We start from the raw sequence: 23763 nt of genomic DNA, 5'->3' as shown, positions 1-23763 counted from the left end.
TAATTTAATGCTTAGAAAAACAGTCATGTTGGGATGCTAGACTATCAAACATCTAATGGCTCACAAGTATATGTATGAACATAAAATTCAGTCCAATAATGTTCAATAGACAAATAGAATGCTATTAAATTTAAGAGACAACAAACTAAGAATGAAAAATGCTTCAAAATGTGATCTTATCCAGATAAGAAACATGTTCTAGCCATTGCTGCCAAAAACTGGGTCCAGAAAATCAAGTTCAAGCTATTTCAACACAAGAAGGTAGAAAGTAAAATATACATTTCTTCAGAACATCTACAAAGTAGCCCCTTCAAAAATATCATGTGTCAGTAACTTGAGCATTTCCATTATCTGTAACTATACAGTAAATAGATAGGGAAAAAAAACCCAGTCTCTCAAGCAGTTTAGGTACTTAAAATACAATCTGACTTTGTGGTGCAAACCACACCAGCAAAACAGTGCAGAGGATCCTTACACACACCCAGCTTTCAAATTCTCAATGTAAGGTGTGGTTGGTTTGTTTGTTTTTCAAATCCAGATAATTCCAGGGATCCATTTTATAGAACCACACCACAGTTGATAGGGTAATGGGAAAACAACAAATTAACTGCAGCACAAGAGCAAGTCCTTGTGGGAAAAGCAGGAATCTCTTAATTTAGGTACACATATTGTAATAATAAATGGATATGGAACATCAAACTTGGTTTATAGGCTGGATTTAGCCCGAAACAGCTGAATGAACACCTACCTCAACTGCCTCTCGCAAACTGCTAAGAGCAAAATTTTTACCAATAGTAGTAATAATATCTCTGCACCAGCAGAGTTTAAGCCAGAACGTCGGCTGTCATATTGGCATTAACAAGTGCAGGAAGTGTCCCTAGTAGCAACAAATCTGAAGCCAATTACAACTACTGCTCTACTCTGTGCCCACCTTTCCTTACGTATACTACTGCGAAAGCTGACAGTCAACCTAAAGATAAAATTAATTATTTTCCTACTACTTCAGTTCAATACTAGTTTGCTCCAACAGCATCAGGGAAAACCTTTGTAATGTGAGTAAATTATTTCCCTATGAATGAAGTTCTCATTAAAAGTATGATGTTATTGACAAACATGTCACCACATTTGTATGTTATACATTGTTATAGTTATTGAAAACCACAAGTTCGCACAAGCTGAGACTCTGCAAGACCGCTAAAGGATATCCTAGCTGGATTTGGTGTACACACACAGAAAAATACTGTACTAGGTTTATGAGTTGCAAATTATTTCTGCAGAATTAAAATGATACTCTAATACCCTGCAAAAGGATATAAGTAAGAACTAAATAAGATCTTTTTATGAGGCTGGATTATAGCTGTGGTTTTTATTTATTTGGGTCACCAGGCAATTCTATCTAACAAACCACTGGTAGTGGCAGAGGCTCCTTTCCCGGCAGAAAATTTGCACTCTGCTCGGTGCAACTTTAACAATATCAGAAGAGGTGCTAAGAGTTCCTATGAACAGGTATGAGAGGTCGGTACAGCATCACCTTCCTTGTTATTTTTCAGACAACTGTGCTTTTCAAACACAATGCGAGAGTGTTATTTTAATGAAATTAGATTACATTTTTCCTAAGAGTAAAATAAATCAAACAAAAAAGTCCTTACTTCTTGATTGTGTTTAATGGTTAAGTCTAATTTTTCTTTTTTAGCTTGACAGAGTTTCCTTCTCAGATCTTCAGCAGTGTCCAATTCTGATTCATTGCTATTTTGTAGTAACTGTGTCTCACATTTGGCGGTATGTAAGCTGCAAAATATGAATGTTTTTAAAACACATGAGTATTCCTTCTAAGTTTTAATGCTCCCTTATTTCAATTATCAGATTGTAGCCCGAAGTTCTAAACATTCACTTAAGTAAAACTATGGCACACAGTTGTCATCACAATATTGCTCTTTGCAAAAAGGGTTGCATAGAATTGCTTATTGTGCAAGATATTGAGAGATGTAGCAGCAGGAACTTAAAACAGATATGCACTTTGGATTTCCAAAACTTGAATTAAGCATGACACGTTTTTTATTATTTTTCATTATTTTTATGATTAATTCAATAAACTTTCAGGATGCATTAAAAAAATCATTCCAATCACTTACAGTAGAGCGACTAGCAAGTTTGTTTGTCTCCTGCAGAAAGACTCATATTTTAACATGGATTACCAGCTCAAAACCATCTCTGTCATGAAACAAATGCATATATGTGGAACAAACAAATAAACAACAAAAACCACCAAAAACACAAAACCAACTTCTGTACATTTTTTCTTCAAAGATATATATATTTAAACTACAAACATGCAACTGATCACAAACACAATACACATTAAAGGTCTAGTCCTCTAAAATACCCAGTATCTTCATTTCCACTGCTTGGCAGTTAGCAGAATCAGCCCTTGAGCACCACAAGCAGTATTAAAATAATCAAAAGAAGCTTTTATATGTAGAGTGAAAAATTACTATAAAAATACATAATTAAACTACTTTAATAATCTTATGTGCAATTATTTTAACTTCAAACTGGACAACTTCTAAATTATTTCAGGAATTAAAAATAACTTTTCACATTATTTTATGTAAGACTGGCTGCAATAATGAGTTGCTCCACACAAAAGCACAAGTTGTCAGGACCACTAAGTATGAAATAATCATGTTTCTCTTTACAGTTTAAATTAACCACAAAGTTGCATCATTTCACACAGAACTGAAAATACTAAAATAGCTTACCTTTGTCTACATGAAGTCTTAAGTATTAATTACAGAAATGACAGTCCACCAGGATTTAATTATTTGCTTTTTCTAAATAGAAGCCGACCACTTTACCCCTAGGTTTGTCCACAGGCGCTATTAACGTTTTCCACAACTGAAAACTCTACCTAATGATACATATTTTCTCACATAAGTTGACTAGCAAAAAAGACACAAATGTCATCAAGAAGGGGAACAGTAATTTAGAATAAGTGTTGTCTTTAAAGACATTACTGATAACAAAGGATGAAATTTCAGGTTTTTAGCTGCAGCCTATAAATATTTTATAATTTAATAAATACTAAGTCTATTCCCATTTAAAAACAAGACGGACTTCATCCAGGATATCAGAATAACTTTATGTCATCAGTAATTGTTCCACAGGGTGCCATGTACTTAGCACATTTTATATAGTTAATAAACGTATGATATAAAGATCATTAAAACCTGAATGTACTGCAAAAAAACCACAGGCACATTATTAGCTTTCAGTGTTTACTTTGGGAGCCATACCTGAAGGAACCAACATGACTGGAAGGGGAAAAGATCAGCAACAAGGTAAGTAAAAATCACGTATTTTTATTTTATGCAACTCTTAGCTACTGCAATAAGATAAGAAGGACCTGAACAGCCAGAACATCTGTAAACTGTATAAAAACTTGTTTGTGGACATCATGATAAGAAGTTTGGGAGACCTTTATTTTTTCGGCAGCTGGGAAAAACAGAGATGAAAGAAAGGCATGTCGTCTTATTCAGAGATGATGCAAGAAGTATCAATCTTAACTAAAGATAGCTAAAGGCCAGACAGCACCAAAGTTAGCAAAGCACAGGTTAGGGAGAAAAACAGAACCCAAATTGAAAACTGGGGAGGACTCTGGCAAAGAAACAAGGATTATGGAAAGGGTAACCATTTTGTTGGTTTGTGGGCAGCAGGGATGTCGTTTTTGTTCTTCAAACCTGGTAATATTTAATACTTCTTGCATGGCCAGCATCCTGAATGCAGCAAGGCAATGAGTACTTTTTGTAAAGTAAATGAAAAACCACCTTTAAATCTTTAAGTAAATGACACAGGGTGGTAGGGCAATCAGCTTTCAAGAAAACTGTTCCTTCCAACTTCCCTATTAATCATACAGGAGAAAACAAAAGAAGAGCAGAATGGAGCTATCTACACAATAAAACTTACTCAGTGGAAAATTTAACTATGTGATTAACTGTTTGGTTTAACTGGACCAGTGAGGGGATGGGGGAAACAAACCAGAAACAAGTTACAAAACATAAGTAATGGCAAATTAGGGACATTATAGAAATGGAAGATGAGCATTAAGGCACAACAGTAATTACTGGGTGATAAAAAAAGCATTAAACATCTTTTTAAAATAGCACGTTCTGGGCAGCTTCTAAACTCACAATGCCATTACTGAAAAATCAAAAATATAAAGCAGAAACCTCTATTTTTGTTCTTTGTATACAATCAGATTGTATCAGCTACTTTAAAAAAAAACCACACAACCAAAAAAGAGGGAATATTACTATGTTAACCACTTCATTGTTTTATTTGTCACCTTAAAAGTTTTCTAACAAAGTAGAGATTGACCTTAAGAATTCCTATTTCTGTGATATTTTCTTTAATCATCATAGTGCTGCCAGCACACGCAGTACATTAAGAAAACCCCATGCTACGTATTGTGGGAGATTCTTCCTTATGTGTTCATATTAGAAATGCTACAAGCATAAAGTTCTCTGAAGCTTAAATCAAAGACAAAAACACACAAAATCCCTGGAAAGTTTCATAGCATGTATGATTTGCAGTCTAACTGGAATTCAGAGAATGCTTTGTACTTCCATTTCCATATATTAATAGTTCATTGATCATTGGTTTTGAACAAAAATGCATATTTTATCAACTACAGCTTTTATCTAAGACACCATTTTTAGTAGTACTTCAAGAAAGCATATAAGAAGGAGAAATAGCTCTTGAGTTCTACATTGCAGAATGACTTTTTGTCACACAAAAACTTTAAACTCACAATCACAAGTCACCTAGTTACAGTAAACATAGAACACTGCAGAAAAACAGATTTGCACTAGCTTTTCTTCCACATCTGGCAGAAAATGTAGAGTAACTGTGAAACAGAGAGAAATTTTCTTTCATGTTTTACCTAGCAGCAGGATCTTGCTAAACTTCCCCAGCTGGAAGAATAGTCTGCAGTCTGATTTCCTAACCAAAGTTCATATTCATGGAATTTTGCTGTCCCTATATATAATTGGCGGTTTTGTATAATTGGACTTTAAACAGTGACAAATAGCTCTCGCAGCTAAGATAACCCCAATGAATTGAAGCATACTTGCGCCAAAGATCAAGCAGATATCAGCTTATAAAAAATAAGGGCCACATGCAAGACAAAGCTGACCTCTGTCACCCCAGCTAATTCAGAAAACCCTTCTGTAGCTCCAGGTCAGAGCTCCGAACTGCAGACAGGAACTCCCTCTATCTCTTAAGCCACGTCTCCCACAGTCGTGTCAGAATTCTTGCTCATCGGATGGCCAGCATGCACGCCTTCCAAGTAAATCTTTTCACCTAATGACTATATTGATATGGCACAGATTGCATGTATCACACTATCTGGTTCTTCTTCAGTCTGAATGACATAATTTCAGGGAGCTAGAAAATAAAACACAAAAACACAAACCATACTACTAGACTTAAAAATAGAGAAGTGGAACTCACCATTTAGCTTCTGTGACAGCGCAGCTGACTGGAGAGGACAAACTCATTACGGCCAGTATGCAGCTTTTAAGTCTATAAACTCTGAAGAATGAAAATCATCTTCGACCATATATACTTTTACTTGACAAGCTTCAAAAATTACTCTTTCCCATATCATAAAAACATTAAAACCTGTTAGAGACATGCTTTAGTTTATTTGGCAGCAAAATAAAAGAAATATTTGTTGACACGGTTACCAGTGTTACTACGTCATATGAACAATTACCACCAACTGTAATTTGACATCAGTTTTAGTCAAAGAGAATTGTGCTGCTAGTTCTCTAAACTTGAATATTGTAGACGAAAAAATATTTGTGGAATATCTTTTGCCTGGGTTTTCAGAAGGATGTCAATACAAAATGTTACATTTGCATAGATTGTTCCCCTACATTCTCTATTCTCCTAAGAGGATTCCAAACTCAATTTCTCTTCAAACTAATTCTAAGGGAGATAAGTGCATGTACTGTGATGTTATTTAAGTAAGTCAATATCCAAGGTTTTCTGTCTAATAGCAGCTTTTAACATAGCAAGTCTTCTGTTTCACAAACCTAGAATTTTCTACTTGAATGTATTTTTACTGTATTAGATATATCAGCAATATTTAGGGGTAAACAGGAGGAATATTAAATTGAACTATAACTCAGCCCACCTTTAGAAGAAACTCACTAATTTAGTGCTACTGATAAAAAGAAATCAATACAGGTAACAGATTTCTAACATAGACCTTAAAAAAAACCTCCAGATTTACTTCAAGTTGAGCAGCAAACTCATTTATGTGTTCTTTCCATTAATTAAGGTAAGCTAACATGAAGAATAAGCTATATTCCAGTCAAGATCAATGAGCCATGAAGGTTTGCTTTTGAACTCCATGGCACACGGGCATACATACTGAAGTCCCAAACAAGAAATGAGCCCAGACTCCATCTTTACCATCCTTGGCTTGTAGCCGCATATTTGACACAATCTATTTCTGTCAGACTGAACACAGAAGTACCTGGTGTAATATATTAACTACAAACTGATTTTGTTCATTCCAGTAGCTAATAATCTGCCCCAGAAATATGGAGGTGAAAAAATGCATTTCTGCTTCAAACTATAATTTTAACAGAATACACAGCAAGAATAAATGCATTATTTCTAAAACTTTTTTTTTCAAATACAGAAAAGCATAACAACTGGTGCCCAGGGTTATCACGTTGCTTTATATTCAAGCACACAGTTATTCCAAAGTACCTTCAAGATCAAGTGGAGGTATATGGGAAGAAAAGTACAATGAAGGTTAACTGTTTGCTTCAATTTCTTAATAAAGAATATCTTGATGTATCATTTTTGATTTTTAAGATCTACCCATTGGAGTTCACTTCAGTACATGTAATCATAAGCCCCAAAACATGTAACTACCATACAACTGTCACTTGCACTCCTAGAGAAAGCAACACAGCTTTCTTTCCATCTCAGATGAGAAAACAGTTGAAGGCCTCATTTCAAAGTATAGACAAGTCTCTGGTACAACTGCTAAGCACATATTAAGACCTGCTAAATTATTAGCAACCTGCAAACAAAAAACTCCAACTTTGCATGACAGAAGAACAATCCTGAGTATTTGTAGTATTGTACTCAACAAGGATCAATTGCTTGGATAAAAACAAATGGTGATATCAGAGCATGAGAAACTATACCCCTATCACATTAAGATGTAGCTCTGAACACTGAGAAAGTAGTTATTCATACCATGCTATTAAGCTTTTTTGCAACCTACACCAAAATCTCATAATGAACAGTAGAAAAAAAATAAGTATAACTAAAAGAATTTCTCAGAAATCTGTTTCTCATCTCAAGAATAGAATTCACTAACTCTACCCCAACAACCAACAGTTGCAGTGGAAAAAAAAAATCTTAGTTTCAAAACATAATCAGAATGTACTCCATCACATCCACTTCATTCTGCAGTTTTAAAGCTTCCTGAAACTACCCTAAAGTTAAGGGACGGGAGGGGGGGAATCTAAATAATGTTTTATACAAATGCTAATGATTTTGAATATGTAACCTTCCGTTACACTACGTATCAACAGCTAGTTTATTAGCACACAAATGGATACACTCCAAAAGCATGCTATTTCACTTATGAAAAAAGTATTCAAGTGGCATGGAATGGCTCACAGGAGCCCCATAATTAAACAGAACAGTGTAAGAAGTGTTCATCTGAGGAGTTAATACATATGATGGGTGTTACCTAAAAAACTTGTGCCATATTCTCCTCACTAACTTCTGAAAATGCTTAACTAACTTTTGCAAAGCTATTGATCTAGATCAGACATACGGAAGAAATTCTTCACTCTGAAGGCAGTGGGGCACAGGCTACCCGGAGAACCTGTGCAGGCCCCATCCCTGGAAGCGTTCAGGGCCAGGCTCTGAGCAACCCAGCCTAGCGACAGATGTCCTTGTGCATGGAGGGGGCGGGGGGGTGGGGGGTGAGGACGGAACTAGATGATCTTCCAACCCAAACCATTCTATGATTGAGACTACTCAAAATAGATCTAACCATGATCTTAAGATGTGCTACTTTAAAACACACAAATCCAGGCGTAACTAACATCTTTGCACTGGAACCTATAAAAACTCACCAGAAGTTGTTCCAGCTGACAGAATTACTAGATTTTCATTAACGTAGACCGAAATTTTTGTGCAAGAAAACAGAGTCGCCCCAGAGCTCCCTGCGCCCACGCCACAGGTGTCACTCGCTGAGGCGCGGGCCGTGCCGGCGGCTGGGCGGCGCTCCGGCAGGCCAAGGGGACCAGGCCGTGGCAGGTCCAGACGGGGCCTTCGGCAGGGCCCACGAGCCGCCGCCAGACACGGAACCGGCGCGAAGCTCCGTCGCCACCGCCTGACGGTGCCGGGCAGAGCGGCGCCCCCGCGCTGCCGCCGCCCACCCCGCGCCTCAGCGGCAGGCGGGCCCCGCAGGCGGCCGGACCACTCCCGAGGCGTGCGTGAGGCGCTCGGCCCCCCGAGACGCCGCCGGCCCTGTCCCACCTCTCCCCGGACAGCCAGCTGTGCGCGCGGTCGCTAGGGCCCGGGTGGAGGGAGCACGCGGCCACGCCCCTCCACGCCGCGCCGCACCGCCCATCCAAGTGGCCGTTGGGAAGGCCGGGCGGGCGGAGATCTCCAAGAACGCCGCCGCAGCGCCGCGCATGCGCGGGGCGGGGCCCAGGCCTCTGCGGGCTGCTGCTCGTATTCCCGCCTCGCGTCACCCACTTCGTTGAGGAGTTGTGTGTACTCTGCTTTAGGGGTCGCCTCGGGGCCGCCTGAGGCTCCCCAGCCAAGGCCGGTCGCCCCCGGCTAGGCCGCTCGGCAGGTGGGAGGGTGGCCGTACCTTCCTTCCCACAGCGGCTGGCACGTAGGCAGGTCTGCAGCTGGGCAGTCCCAGCCGAGTTTTATGGATACTGAATCCTTAAAGTAGGGAATATATGTATAGGAAATGAAAATGAGCTGCTAATGTGAAAGCCAGATTGAGGCTTGGGTGTACTCAAGTACGGGGCAGCCCATTCTTTGCCCAGATTATCAAGAAAAAGAAAGAGGTAATTTTCAAAGGCCATGTGGCAAAATCACAGCAGGACGCGATGGGTGAGGAGGTTACTGCTCCCCTTCTGTTCACCTCACTGCACAAATGGAAGGGTTCTTGTGAAACAACTGAGAGATTTCAAGCCTTGTATGCAAGCACATGTGATGACAACAACACAAGAGGCTGGATAAAATCTGCCCTACAACACCCTAGAAAAGTGGACAAGGTGTTGTAGAAAGCATGTCCCAGGCTGAAGAGAACTAAGAAAATTTTAGGGTAACGTTCAGTAACCGCTATTGATATTAGCATAAGTAGATACACATTAAGTTACCAGTAACAAATCACTTGAAAGGTACTTTTATACGTATTATTTTACTGTTGATAAGTGACCTGAATTTCCACAGGCCATGAGAAATCTGAGTCCTTTCCCATGAGCAAGACTGTATGGAAGCTACCATAAGAAAGACATTGAAGTGCTGGAGCGTGTCCAGAGAAGGGCAACGAAGCTGGAGAACAAGTCTAATGAGCAGCTAAGGGAACTGTGGTTTAGTCTGAAGGAGACTGAGGGGAGACCTTATCACTGTCTACAACTACCTGAAAGGAGGTTGTAGCTAGGTGGGTGTCAGTCTCCCAAGTAACTAGCGATAGAATGAGAGGAAATGGCTTGAAGTTGAGTCAGGGGAGGTTTAGATTAGATATTAGGAAAAATTTCTTTACTGCAAGAGTGGGCAAGCATTGGAACAGGCTGCCCAGAGAGGTGATGGAGTCACCATCCCTGGAGGTGTTAAAAGAAATGTAGATGTGGCACTTCAGGGCATGGTGTTGATACCAGATACCAGCTTCAAAAGAACATACAGTGTCTTTTAACTGAAGCGACATAGCTGTTTTGAAATATTTAGAATTCTAGATAGCCTTAGAACTTGCTATTTGTGGTTAGATAGAAGGGAGTCTGGAGATGCTGTATCCTTGAATAGAATAAATAATGGAAATGTACTAGAATAAACTAGCTTAGCATCAATAAGAACTGTGTAACCAAGCCAAAAATTAACTGAGCATGCCTGTAGACTGAGTTCAACCAGCAGACATGGTGAGGAAGACTACTGACGACCACCAGAGGACCCTGGCACTGCAATAAAGAATGCCTGCTTTTAAAACTACAAATTGGGTTTTAGAGGGTTCTTATATTTGCCAACTTATGGTATCAGTTTAGGAGGCATGGTGGTATTGGGTTGGCAGTTGAACTTGATCTTAGAAGTCTTTTGCAACCTTTATATTCTGTGATGATTCTATGAAGCACACTTGGAAAGCATGGGTAAGGTAGCCTCTTAAAAGAACATTGGTCTGCATCTGAAGGAGAAAAACATACCATGATGTCCATAGATTACCAGGTTATCTAGGAAAAATTATAGTCCACAAATGACCAGGTTAGTCTTAGAAAATACACAGTCCCAAAATGACCAGGTTATTTGAGAACACACAGTCCAGAAGATGAACAAGTCACGTGAGACACAGTAATATCCTGATAGATAGTACACAGAAGGGGCATATATGGAAACATGAGGAAAAAAAAATCTTTTACGGGAAACTCAATTATCCTTGCTATAGAAGGGATTACATAATTTAACTGTAATCAAAGTTGACCCCAATTAATGGCAGAGGTGGAGACACACAAAGATTGAATACATAAGACTCTAGCGAGTTTACACAACACTCTTGAGTTATGCCAGGTGCCGTGTTTTGTCAGCACTGGAAATGCAGCACCCATGAGTTTGACAGGCTGCATGTCCTGTACTGCTGCTTCTGTAAGTACTCTTATCACTACATGGAGCTGGGTTGCATTAGTTATTCTCAGGTTTTCTAGGTTGTATTTGGCCTGGTAACTCCCTCTCCAGCTTCGGTGTGACTGTATAATCTGGGTGCAATAACTGGAAACAAGCAGAATGATGTCATATCCTTTCTTTAATTCATACTTCTGCATCTAAAGGTCTCAGAGTTTATGATGTCAAAATATCTACAGAGAAATACTATTACCAATTTAAAACATAGTTCTAGTTATATATTTATATAATTATAAAACACATAAAAATCATTGGGGTTTTTCTTCCAGCTGGAATTCCCCAGTAGGAGCAAAATTACACTTAGGATAGTTATTTATGAAGTTAAAATCAGCTTATATTAACCACAGAGCTGCAGTTGGTCCTCGCTCAGGAAAACACTCATACTGAATTCAAAGTACAGCTAATTGCTTTGGCTTACAGGTCAGCATGACTGACTTCGTGATCACAAGTACTGCCATAGCATTTAGGGTGCCCTACCACTTTTTATTCCAAAGTCTTTTCCTGTTGCTTGTAACTGCAAAAATACCACTCTGTGCTAAGATTTTCTAAGAAGTCTGGTGAAGTATAGCCTGATACTGATATCCTTTGAGGTACAGATTGAAGTTTTAATTGCAAGAGAGAGAAAAGTCCATATTTTACATCCTGAGATAAGCCTCAAAACTTCATTTCTGGTTTGTGACCTGATCTGTATAACTGGCTTTTAGCTGTGGTTTTGCTACTTCTGCGTCATGCAGTTATTTTAAATGTCTTGTGCCAAATCAAAGTTCTTTGCCCAGGTGCACAAAATCGGAAGGTTTCATTATGTTGCAGTTCTAATAACACAGTGGCATATTTTTGCTGATCAAAAATACAACAGTGAACAGAGCTTCCTCTCTGCTGTAGTCTGACGAGAGTCAAAATCAAACATGATGAAAAATGGCCTTGGCTAATGAAGAAATGCAGGTTACAGGATAATATGGAAGGAATCATAGAGATTTAACACCGCATCTGCAAGTTCTGATAGGTTTTGGCACCATAATAGCTTACCAGATGCTGAACCAATAAGATGAGTTTATCTGCCCAAAATAACACACATATAATTTTTTACCTTGGTTCACAAGAATTATTACTCCCGATGTTATTATTATTCACAGTACTGCTGCTGCATGGATGCAGCTAAACAAACCACATTTCCTTCCTCCTGCACTGAAAAGTACATCTCATATACATTTTGTCTCAGGCATTTCTTCACAGTGCGAGGAATATTTCGGTCTAAAACCAACAAATATTTGGGATATATGTTTAATTTTAGAAAGGTGGAAAGAAGTCAGGGTTGTATGACATGTGGAATTCAACGTTAATTCTTATTCTTCAGAGAGACTGTTTCAGATGTGTTCAGAAACAGTGCTTGACGTTCAGCGAGAAGGAGGACATGGTGCTTCAGCGTTGGTCTGGCCTTGGCAGAGCAAGAAGCAGCCGCTTCACTTGCTGACAGGATGCCAGCACACTTCTTTTCAATGCGACCTAGACCACACCTGCAGGAAATCGTTTGGAACGGCTGTTTTGACCATGCAAGCTCAAGACATACAACTCCTCACAGGAAGGACTGTTTTTCACCTCTGAAGTTCATTCACAGCTTGTAACAACGTGCAGCAGTGTACTTACTCAAGTGTCGGGTGGCAGGTCTACAGATTCTGTCATTCAAAATTAAACAGTTTGCTAGAAATGCTGATACAGTCCTTAAAGCCTACCAGCATCAGTATGGCATGTTACTCTCTTTCAAGTACAGTCTGGATTGCAAAGCACACGTTTTTTTCCTTCTGTTGTATCTGCACTTGAACAGTTTGTCTCCAATCTTATATTTACTTACCGTGCAAATTAGCCCAACCATGCACAAAACATAACTTGTTCAGTTTTATTTTTCACCCTTTAAATCAAATTGTACTTTGTTTTCTTTGCATTTAATAAGTGCTTTAGTCACATTAGTCTCTTTTGAAGAACACCCTACTTTTGTACGAAACCAAGGCTTCTTGAGTTGCTTCCTTAATAGGGAGAAAAAGAAGTATTTTCAGCTGTTCTTCACTGATTTTAATACAGGGTGCAAAGCTTCTGATTCCTGGGAAAAGTCAGATCCAAAAGACTGCTTCCAAACGCTGAGGGAATTAGAATGTCCTCATGAGATTCCAAAAGGGTCACTTCAAAACTGAAAAAAAGAACTTATTTAATCCAAGGTGGAAGACAAATGTAACAATATGGTTAGAGAGAGAAGTGACTTAGCTAATGGAATCCCTGCAGACTGCCAGTTCCTGAACAGCAAAATATTAATATAAACAGTTTTTGCAGTACTCAACACTTTCTCGTTTAGGAAAAAATACAAAACTTTATGGAACAGGAATGATTCAATGCAGTGCAATAAAGACTTAGATATCTGCCAATGCAGATACAATTTCTACAATTTCTGTTTAACTGTTATCTTCCTCTAACTAATTCTAGTCTACTTTAACCTTGATTTTTTTAAAAACTTTTGCCCCAAGTGGTCATCCACTTGCGCATAGGAAGAAAGTTTTTTTCCTGTCTAATATGTTGATGATCTAATATTTTCTGATGAGCTGTTGTCTAATCCTGTAGTAACTTGCTATTTGTGTCATGGGTATGAGCTTTCATAGAATCACAGAATCACAGAATGGTGGGGGTTGAAAGGGACCTCTGGAGATCATCTTGTCCAACCTCCCTGCTTGAGCAGGTACACCTAGAGCAGGGGGCACAGGACCGTGTCCAGGCAGGTTTTGAATGTCTCCAGGGAAGGAGACTCCACAATCTCCCTGGGCAGCCTGTTCCACTGCTATGTCACCCTCACAGTAAAGAAGTTTTTTCTCATATTCAGGTGGAACTTCCTATGTTCCAACCTGTGCCCATTGCCCCTTGTCCTGTCGTTGGGCACTAATGAAAAGACCCTAGTCCCATGATCCTGACACCCACCCTTTAGATATTTATAGGTATTGATGAAGTCCCCCCTCAGTCTTCTCTTCTCCAGGCTAAACAAACCCATGTCTCTCAGCCTTTCCTCATATGGGAGATGCTCCAGCCCCCTGATCATCTTGGTAGCTCTCTGCTGGACTTGCTCAAGCAGTTCCCTGTCCTTCTTAAGCTGGGGGGCCCAGAACTGGACACAGTACTCCAAATGTGATCTCATTAGGGCTGACTAGAGCAGGAGGATAACCTCTCTCAACCTGCTGGCCACATTCCTTTTATTGCATCCCAGGATACCATTGGCCTTCTTGGCCACAAGGGCACGGTGCTGGCTCAGGGTCAGCTTGCTGTCCACCAGCACTCCCAGGTCCTTCTCAGCAGAGATGCTTTCCAGTAGTTCAGCACCCAGCCTGTACTGGTGCTGGGGGCTGTTCCTCCCCAGGTGCAGGACCTCGCACTTGCTCTTGTAGAATTTCATGAAGTTCCCCTCGACCTAGCTCTCCAGCCTGTCTGGGTCATGTTGGATGGCAGGACAGCCTTCTGGTGTATCAGCCACTCTTCCCAGCTTGGTATCATCAGTGAACTTGCTGAGGTTACACCCTGTCTCTTCATCCAGGTCATTGATGAATATGTTAAACAGGACTGGACCGAGCACAGACCCCTGGGGAACACCTACTAGTGACAGGCCTTCATCCAGACTCTGCTGCGTTGATCACGACCCTCTGAATTCTGTTGTTCAGCCAGTTTTCAGTCCACCTCACTGTCCACTCATCCAACGCACAGTTCTTTGCTTGCCTGTGAGGGGGCTATGGGAGACAGTGTCAAATGCCTTACTGAAGTTGAGATAGCTTTACTGCCTCCAAGAGAATCAAGCAAATTTGACTGGTTTAAGCCACTGGAAAACTGCAGTTTGTTCCTGCTCAACACAGATGGAATAGAGCTCTGCAGTTTGCATTTATTGATTGCCTTTCTGCATTTGAGGAGAAGAGAGCCTAGAACAAAGCACAACTTGCTCTGTTGCAACTGCAGTCTGTGATTTGGCCTGACTTAAGTTTCAGCATCAAAACCAAAAGCAGTAAGATGATTCTTCTCATAAGGACTTATCTTTGGGTGCAAGCAGCACGAAGTGCAGCTTGCAGAAAACTGGGCTGTAAAACTCATGCATTGGGCCATACACCGAGGATGAGTGCTCAAGCACAAAATGGTTAGGTCTGCCCCTGTGAGACACTGTAATTGTGTAAGAAGTAATTTTTTGTGCCACTACTCTTACAGCTGTTTGCTGCTTTTGGCACCCACATTAGCACAAACGTAAGGTACAGTGACTTGCCGGTGGTGGTGCTATCTGGGACCATCAGGTAGGGCCAAAGCCACCAAGAGCTGTCAGGCTGGCTAATTTTCAATGCAGAGGGAGAAGTACTAGAACTAAGAGAGGACAGGCAGGCAGGGAGAAAGAAGCTGCTGAGTAAAAATCTGGATCTGAGGGCTTCTGTTGGAAGTATTTGTGGGGGGGAAGTGTGGGGAGGCAGGGGGTGCCTGATGCACCTAGCACAGAGACCACCTGATGGGCAGAAACAGAGAGGGGGGTGGGTGTCTGAAATGCTGGGAGAGGAGTGAGCTTAACGTTAGCAGGTAAACAGGCCAGAAAGGTGTAGGTATGGAGACCACAAGGGAGTAAAGCGAAGTCTGAATTAACAGTAATCCCGGTAAAAAAAACCAACCAAACGAAAAATCCCAGCAGGAGTTAAGATGACCAAGTTGTGTGTAAGAACCCTGTAGGCTCCAAGCGACGGAGACCGTGGGCGGCGGGTGCTGGGGGAAGCCAGGACACGGAGAAGCGGCAGGTGGGGAGCGCCCGGGAACACCGGCGGCTGCTGGGCCGGCGGCCGCTCGGGATGAGAAGTCTGGGAAAGTGAGGCCTCGGTAACGGCGGGAACTCAGAGGAACCGGCGGGGACAGACACACCCCTCCATTTTAAAAACGAGGGTGGTGGCCATTAGCCCAGTCCCTGAGCGGGGCGGCACTCCCGGCTGGGGTGGGCGGGAGCACGGCCGCTGGCTAACGCGGCGGGTAGAACGGCTCCCGGTGGCAGCGGGGCCGCGGGGTCCCTGGCAGGCCTACCCCGGTCTGCCAACGCCGCCGCCGAGCCAGGGCGCGCCTCCCCGCCGCCCACGCTGCCGCCTCATCCGTGGGACAGTGAGGGGCTCAGTATGGGCTGGACCCGCTAGGCCGGCAGGGAAGCAGGGCAACACACAGCAGAGATCCCGCCTCGCCTCCTGCCGCGGATACCGAAAGCTGCCCGCACGACGGCTCCTCGCCGCGCCAGCCCCTCCTCCCCGCTTCTTCTTCTTCATCATCATCTTCTTCTCCTCCTCCTCCTCCTCCTCCTCTTCCCTCCCCCCGCCTCCGCAACACCGCCCCGCCCCGCTCCGCCCCCGCGGGACGAGGAATGAGCCACTTCCACGGCTGAGGGGACAGAAGGGGAGCGAGTCCCTCTCCTTTCCCTTCTCTCTCCCTTGGGGCAGGGGAGCGGGTGACTTCTCCCGGCTGCCCCTCGCCACCCTGGGGTACGGAAGTGGGAGAGTCTACGCTGTCCGCTATCGCCGGGCCGGTGCTGGTTTCCCGCTACCCCTCCCGACAGCCGTACCTACCCCGGCGGCCGGTTGCGACGCGCCAGTTGGCACCGCCCCGCTCGGCGGGGGGAGGGAGCTCGGCCGTGTCTCCCGCGGCGGCGGCGGCAGCGGCGGCTGCTGCAGGTGGAGGTAGGCTGTGGGCCGGGCGTCAGCGCGGCGGGTAGCGAAACGCTGGACCAGCGGGCGGGCAGGCAGGTAAGTAGGTAGTTAGCTGGGCGGGCGCGCGGAGTTTCTCTTCCGCGCCATCGCGCCGTATGCGCGGGGGGCGGGCGGGAGCCGTGTCGGCTGGGGAAGGGTGAGCTTCGGCTGTGGCAGCCGAGCCGAGCAGAGCCGATCCGATCCGTGTGTGTCCGTGGGGGTGTGTGGGCACTCCTGGCCGCCTGCGGCGCGGCCCGGCCCGCGTGGGTATGTGCGTGGCGTCAGTGCCGCGAAGGCGCCGCGGGTAGGGGCCACGGGCAGTCCCGGGGCGTTTTGGGCGGGGGGTGAGGGGCGGGCGCGGTGTCCCCCAACCGGGGGCTGCCCGCCCGCCCCGGCGGAGTGCGTTGCTGATGTCCCCCTGTCCGCCGCCCCTCTCCCCGCTCCCTTGTCCCGCTGTGTTTGTCTGTCCCGGCAGCGGGACTTCGGGCGGCCGGCGGCGCCTCGGCGGTGGTGCGGACCCCTCCTCTCGGCCCAGTTCGCCGGCGACAGCGGGCGGCGCATCGGTGAGGAAACATGAGTCGCGATTTCAAACCTGGAGACTTGATCTTCGCCAAGATGAAGGGTTACCCGCACTGGCCAGCCCGGGTAAGGCACCCCCTACCCTGCTGGCCCCGGCGCCCCCCCCCTGCTCCTCCGAGCCCCGCTCCCCCGGCCGACCCGCCTCCGGGCACCTGCGGGAGCAGCGCCGGGAAACCGCCCGGCGCCTCCCCCGGCCTCCCCTGCCCCCAGGGCAGGCCCGGGGCCGCGCTGCAGAGCCCCGGTTACCCTCCGCTCCTGCTGCCCTGCGCTGGTCCCCGGTCGCCTCTCCTGCGGCGAGCAGCCCGCTCTGGCGGCCGCTGCTCGTCCTGATTTGCATAACTTAGCTTTTAGAAACGAAGGCCGCCGGATGGCAGCGTGACGCGGGCGCTGTGCAAGCACCGAACCGTACAAAAACACTGTTCCCAAATAACTGCTCTTTCTTGACGAAAGAAGCACATGAAGTTATGGCGGGGTTACTCGTTACTTTCAAAGTCAGCTCTTCCTGTAGTGCTTCCTGTAGAGCAAACGAAGTGTATGTGATAAGTGGTACCTCCTGCTGCTGCTTATGCTGAAGGAGAGGTGGTATTTGGATGGAATTGAATGGTGCTTTTCACCTATAGCACGCCATGTCTCCTCTTTTAGAGATTATAGTCATGTGAAAAGTGTTGCTCTAGTACCAGAAGTGTTTTGACTTCCTATTGTTGCTAGTACTGTCTTTGATTTTGCTGAATTTTTTAACGTAGTTAAAAAGAGGTCTTGAGACCTCCTTTACTTCTCTCTAGCTTTTTTTTTCTTTTTTTTAAATGCTGAACACTTTCTATTTCTTTCTCCCTAGACTGTTCTTAACTGTTACTTGACTTTAATTATAGACTGCCTTTTCTTTAGGTGGATGAAGTTCCCGATGGAGCAGTAAAGCCTCCTGCAAATAAAATGCCTATTTTCTTTTTTGGCACCCATGAGACGTAAGTCCTTTATATTTAAAGGTCATATTTTTTTTTTCATTGTACAATGCTGTGGCAAGAAGTTAAAGGCTTGTAGTGTATTTTAAAGTATAGTATTCAGAGGCAGACCAACTCTTCTTAAATTAGTCTTTTAGACAAGGCATGCTTCTCTTAACATTTGCTTAAGCTATTTAACGGAATGGTAGACCATAACTATACCACATACACTTTTCTGGTCAGAAGAAAACAAATCTGACCCACGGTGGTATGACTGATAGATTTTTCATTCTTCAGTAATGGACTTCAGTCCTAGTCCTGTATATCCTCAGAATTCTCAAAGAATATTCTCAATATATTCTCAAGGAAAGTGAAATGAGGAGAACAGTGAAATAAGGCTAAGAACAATGAAATAGGCAAAATTTGAGAAACAGACATATACTCATATATTGGGTTTTGGCTTTTTCTCTGGAAGGGTCTGGGGATATGGGCATTGGGTTTTTATAATATCTGGAGAGAAAAAAGAAGGAAGTGCAGTTAGCTTTATTCTTGTCAACCTGCAAAATATTTATCTTTGCGCACTTTCAGCATTTTCCAATCATACAACAGTTGCTTTGAGGGCCTGTATTTCTTCCACTGTTATCTTTGGTTGTAAATAAGCTGCATCTTTTGCAGCTCTGTCTTTCTGAAAATGATCGTGTTACTTTATAGCATGACTGGTCGTCCTACTGTAGATTCCTAAGACTTCCAATTCAGTGCTACGTTTGTAGTCTGATGTTTTAAAAAAAAAAAAAACAACCAAAACCTCCAACCACAAACCCCCCCAAAGAATCCGATAAAAGGTGTTTTAAAATTTTTTTTTCTTAATAAAGTAGCAAATGGTATGTAAGCAAGCCAGAGACAGAAGTTGTGTAAACAAGTACTCTTGTTTCTTGCATTTTGTGGAAAGGCCTTGGGTTTTTTTCCTGGTACTTTGCAGGTATCTTTTAGTAAGCCATGCTAAGACAAGGTACATTGACGCATTGAATTAAAACATCCTCTACTCTCTGACATTACTTATTACTTAGTTTTTCTTTAAGAAGTGATTTCCCTGTGAAAAAGATTTCTATATGCTTGGCTCAAACACCCATGCATTTCTTTAATTGTTCTCATCTTTCAATGGCTCAGTTTTTGTAGTTTTGGGTTTTTTGTGTGTGTATAGTTTTGTGGGTAAAGAGGGGTTCCTGGAATTTGATTCAAGGTTGCAAAGTTTGAATTTTGTCCCCTATTTTAAATTATAATTTTAAACAATGCAGCAGGGTACCTTTTTTCTTACTTTATATTTTTTTGCCCAGCTGAATTTTTCTTGGCAACTGAAAACACAATCAGGCTTTGATCCTGTCCTTGGTAACATGTGTCTTTCTGGATTGTGCTGGGGTTTTGTGCAGTTGTCAGTAAGTTCAGGGATGCAGATTGAATGTAAGGGAGGCAGAAATAACTCCTTATTTAAAGCTTTAAAAATACATTTGCAAATTTTGAGAAATGTCCTGGCCAGTTTTAAGTTTAGCTTAGTCTCTTAAGACATGCTTGGGTTTGGAAGTTTTCTTTTTTTTTTTTTTTTTTTGTGGTTTACATGGGTAAGTTTGAAATGTCTGTTCCTCACTCTTTGATATTCTCACAGAATAAAGTTTTACTGTGACCTGTTTTTTGTTAGGCTGTAGGTTCAGGGTTACTACATTTCAGAGATCCATACAATATAAGAGAAACTTCTTGTCTGTTTCATACACACTGTAAAATACAGGATGACCCAGGTCCCAGCTGTCTTGTGGCATTTGTTCTTTAAGCATATCACTTACATTGTGCTCCTTAGGGTGCAGGTGCAGCAGGTGAAACTCCCGTGCTTCTTGATCTTACTGTTGCTTGCAGCAGATACCTGTAAGTAAGAATAGGAAGGAGGAGATCAGGTCAAAAAGGAGAATGCTGTTCATGGTATGTAATTCCATTTAGGTTTGTAGCTGCAAGTAGCTGTGATCCATCAGGAATTAGGTAGCGCTAACAATTTTCTGTACTTTTTAATGGGAATTAAAATAAATTTGGTAAACTTGATGCCTGCTGTGCTCTGCTGAAATCTCACAGTTCGAGTTGCACACCTAGATACTCTGTGCTTTCACCATGTTAGTAGTCTGTGAACATACACAGGTACACATGTCTAGTGTGCATATACAGCCAGTCTAACTGTAAGTAGTGACACCTCTGCAAATCCAGTTAGTGAGTTTAATCATGCTAAAAGGGCCTTCCGTCTAAAGGATTACATTTTGTAGCTGTGTGAATGGTTACTGTAGGAAAGGAGCTATGGGGAAAAATGAAACTAAGACTGGCTTGGGGATAATTCTTACTTGATTTTTAGGAACAATATTAATGCAGTTTTACAGATTACTATAAACAAGTGTAAAGTTGTACTTTGATTGCTATTGATTTTGTCATAAGTTTTGTCAAAGCAGAACTAAATGTGTTGCTGCCTGTGTGTGCTGAGCAGTTACATGCTGCTTAAAGTATGCTTTGGGAGTTGAAAGCTTGTTTAATTTATTTCCATACTGTCTTAATGCAGCAACAGTGTCCTTTCCTAAAAGCGAGTGTTTTAATAGAAGCTTTATTTGGATCTGTTGTGGCCGTAAATTGCATCAGTGCAAATTTTGGTTGGTCACAGACAAAGGGAAAGTCACACCGAACTCTGGTTTCTGGACCCTATATACTAGGTTAATCTCTCATCATTGGATTTCCTTGTTCCTTTCCCGTTCTGGTACGTGGGAGTTCAGTTACAGCAACCCAATAAGCTGCATGACAGTCCTCCCAGTAGCTGGTTCCTGGTGTTTTTCAAAGCCTGAGCAACAAGGGTAGAGGCTTACAGACCTTGGAAGGATGTTTGCCTTCCGGATATAGGGAAGAAAGGAGTCAATGTTCCCTGTTTTTGTCTCTCCAGCTTTGTTTGTCACCTTTCCCATCCTTTTGGTCTGATTGAGTAGGCTTTGCAGGTGCATGTTTCCCATACTGGCTGAATCCTCTCTAACCATGTGTTGCAAAAAGGTGGGTGATCTGCAGTATGATCTGTCACAGTGGCTTCCTTAATGCTTTGTACACATAGTGAGTGTTGTACTGCTGAAGTAGGAAAAGCTTTCTAGATGATATGTCCTTTTCTGTTTAGTAGGGTGTAAGACTCAAGTAGCTCTGTTAAAAGTTGATGAAAACAGGAGAGTTGAGCTTAGAAGTGTCTGTTTAACTTTTCCATGAGGTGGTACTTTAGAAAGCAAGTGTCTGCAATTCTTCAAATGGTTGGATCTAACGCACATACAATCAGGCAAAGCTGTGTCTAGGCACGAAGTCAAAACAAGAATCTACCACTGAAGTGTTGTCTTTTTCTGTTAGCAGCATGTGGATTGCCACAGTGAAATCCTAACTTGAAAGGTCATGAAAGTAGAGCAGGAATTAGAGTCTTTGTTCTTCAGCATAAACCAGAATATTGCTTTTCAGTAATATGTTACCTGGTTTTCCCAAGTCCAGCTTAGAGAAACTAGTAATGTGGATATTGTGACTTCGACATATGAGAAAAGCTACTAGGCTAAAAGCTTTAGTTACACAGCTTACAGTAGGGGTAGTGCTACGCAGGAGTGTTGTTTGTTTATCTGACAAAGGTACGCAGGCAGTGTTAAGACCTCTACTACAAGAGTAGCTTAAAAATTAGATTGTTTTTAATGTTTACTTCATGAAAAGGCTTGGGGGAGAAGCTTAAAATAAGGAACAGTTTAAAGTTTTTATTGGTTGAGTAAATCAAGTGATGAGGTCCTGTTGTCACACACTGAAAAACTAGTGAATTAATGCTGAATTACATAGCATACTTACAAAGACGTGCGCAGTCAGTGTATTCATATGTTGCTTTTTGGTGTCCAATACACTAAAAATTATTTTTATATTTTCTATTTTAAGTGGGTTATTTCTGAATTAATAAGTTTGAAAGATTTTCATTGTTAGCTTGGAGCCATTTCTTCTACTTTAAATTGTTCTCTTGCCTTAGGTTGTCCAAATTCCAGGTTTCTTCATTCTTAATGTTTAAGCCTCTTTTTTTTCTAAGGAAGCAATTGCTCTTTCTGTTTGTTTAGAAGCTACTCCCTTTTCAGTTGTTCTGGATCACAGTATTTGGTGGTCCTATCAGCTACAATCTTAAGGTGCAGCATGGGCTATTTCTTGCCCAGGCACTCAACACTCTGGGAAGGAGGGGGGCCATATATGTGGTGGCAGTAGTGAAAAACATGGGCTTTTGAAGGCAAAAATTGAGAAATTGAAGATGCTTATGCAGCAGAATTAGTTGTTGCAGTAGTAATGAGTTTCATATCTTAATAGCACTTGGTGCTTACTTCTCCTTTGAAAAGACTGACCTTTTAAAACATGAAATTCTGTTATTTTTGTTCCTTCTCTCCTTAAGGGCATTTTTGGGACCAAAGGATATATTCCCTTACTCTGAAAATAAAGATAAATATGGTAAACCAAACAAAAGAAAGGGTTTTAATGAAGGGTTGTGGGAAATCGACAACAATCCCAAAGTGAAGTTCTCTCATCAGCAGGTAAGTTATGCAGAGTCTGCAAATCTTTGTTGCTATACTGTTGGGTGGGGGTGGGGGGGAAGGCAATGAGTTTCCCTGCTGCAGGGTAATGAATTATTGCTGTTGTACACTGCAGGTTAGACCAATTTTTTGTATGTTTGTGTTATTTTTAAAAAATTATTTTATTTTGAATTGACCTCTAGTATTAATAGTATGAGAAAGATGGGTGGCGTTTAACTGGGGCTATCTGTTCCTTATAGTAGGCTCATGAGCGATGCTGTTGACAGTTTCAGAGCAAAAGGCTAAAAGTTTAACCCTTCTTACAGTACAGATAAAGTTTTACTTGTAACTATATATATATACTTGCTTATTTGTACTTATAACTGTATGTATTCCTAAGATACTTACTTTTGGAACTTCACAACTATGCTTGAAAAGTGGTAGTTTTTTGGAATCTCAGTCACTCTGCTTCTTTCTGTCCTCTAAACCCAAGTGCTCTTCTCCACAAGTATCCTTGTAAGATCTCAGTGCTTTCTTAGCCTACAGGCTTTTCCTTCTAGTGCTTGAAAGCAATGTAATGCTGCCTTTTGCCCTCAAACTATCACAACTTGATTCAATTTTTGTCCATCAGTAGTTCCTCATTTCTCGCCGTCCTGGTAAATCTTACCAGGCTTTAACTGGAGCTATACCATGCCACTCATAAAAAGACCCAAATTTAATCTGAAAACAAATACATTGTCTTGATCATTTTGTCTTTGCTTACCTGCTCTGAACATTCTGTAGCCTCTTGGTTTTGCTATGTATGGTGGACCCTGATCACATAATGGGGCCTCTAGGCAATGCTGCAATAATAATACAAATAATTGGTATCTTTTGGTATTAACTTGCTGCTTAGATGACATGCCAGATTGCCATTTCAGCACTAGTTAATCCCTGATTCGTAAGGTATATGAAGCTACTGTGCTTCTAGTTTGAAGGAGAATGTGGATAAAGAGTTAAGGAGTTTCTGAA

General features: G+C 42.3%; 2 protein-coding genes across 2 annotated transcripts in view; one reads left to right on the top strand and one right to left on the bottom strand.

Moving 5' to 3' along the window:
* Window positions 1–8593, bottom strand: part of CCDC171 (coiled-coil domain containing 171) — a 161244-nt gene extending 152651 nt beyond the window's left edge. Inside the window, 4 exon segments of the mRNA XM_064439638.1 lie at window positions 1650–1788; window positions 5509–5569; window positions 5572–5679; window positions 8172–8593. Of these exon segments, the coding sequence (XP_064295708.1) occupies window positions 1650–1788; window positions 5509–5569; window positions 5572–5665 (294 nt within the window). The 5' untranslated portion in view covers window positions 5666–5679; window positions 8172–8593.
* Window positions 8594–16329: 7736 nt separating this feature from the next.
* Window positions 16330–23763, top strand: part of PSIP1 (PC4 and SRSF1 interacting protein 1) — a 33573-nt gene continuing 26139 nt past the window's right edge. The window contains exons 1-4 of the mRNA XM_064439464.1: window positions 16330–16718; window positions 17137–17306; window positions 18126–18202; window positions 22635–22773. Of these exons, the coding sequence (XP_064295534.1) occupies window positions 17235–17306; window positions 18126–18202; window positions 22635–22773 (288 nt within the window). The 5' untranslated portion in view covers window positions 16330–16718; window positions 17137–17234. The remainder of the gene's footprint in view (window positions 16719–17136; window positions 17307–18125; window positions 18203–22634; window positions 22774–23763) is intronic.

Source organism: Phalacrocorax carbo, chromosome Z (assembly GCF_963921805.1).
Source record: "Phalacrocorax carbo chromosome Z, bPhaCar2.1, whole genome shotgun sequence".
Taxonomy (NCBI): Eukaryota; Metazoa; Chordata; class Aves; order Suliformes; family Phalacrocoracidae; genus Phalacrocorax; species Phalacrocorax carbo.
Note: the sequence above shows the minus strand (reverse complement) of the source record. Positions and strands in the feature narration are given on the sequence as shown.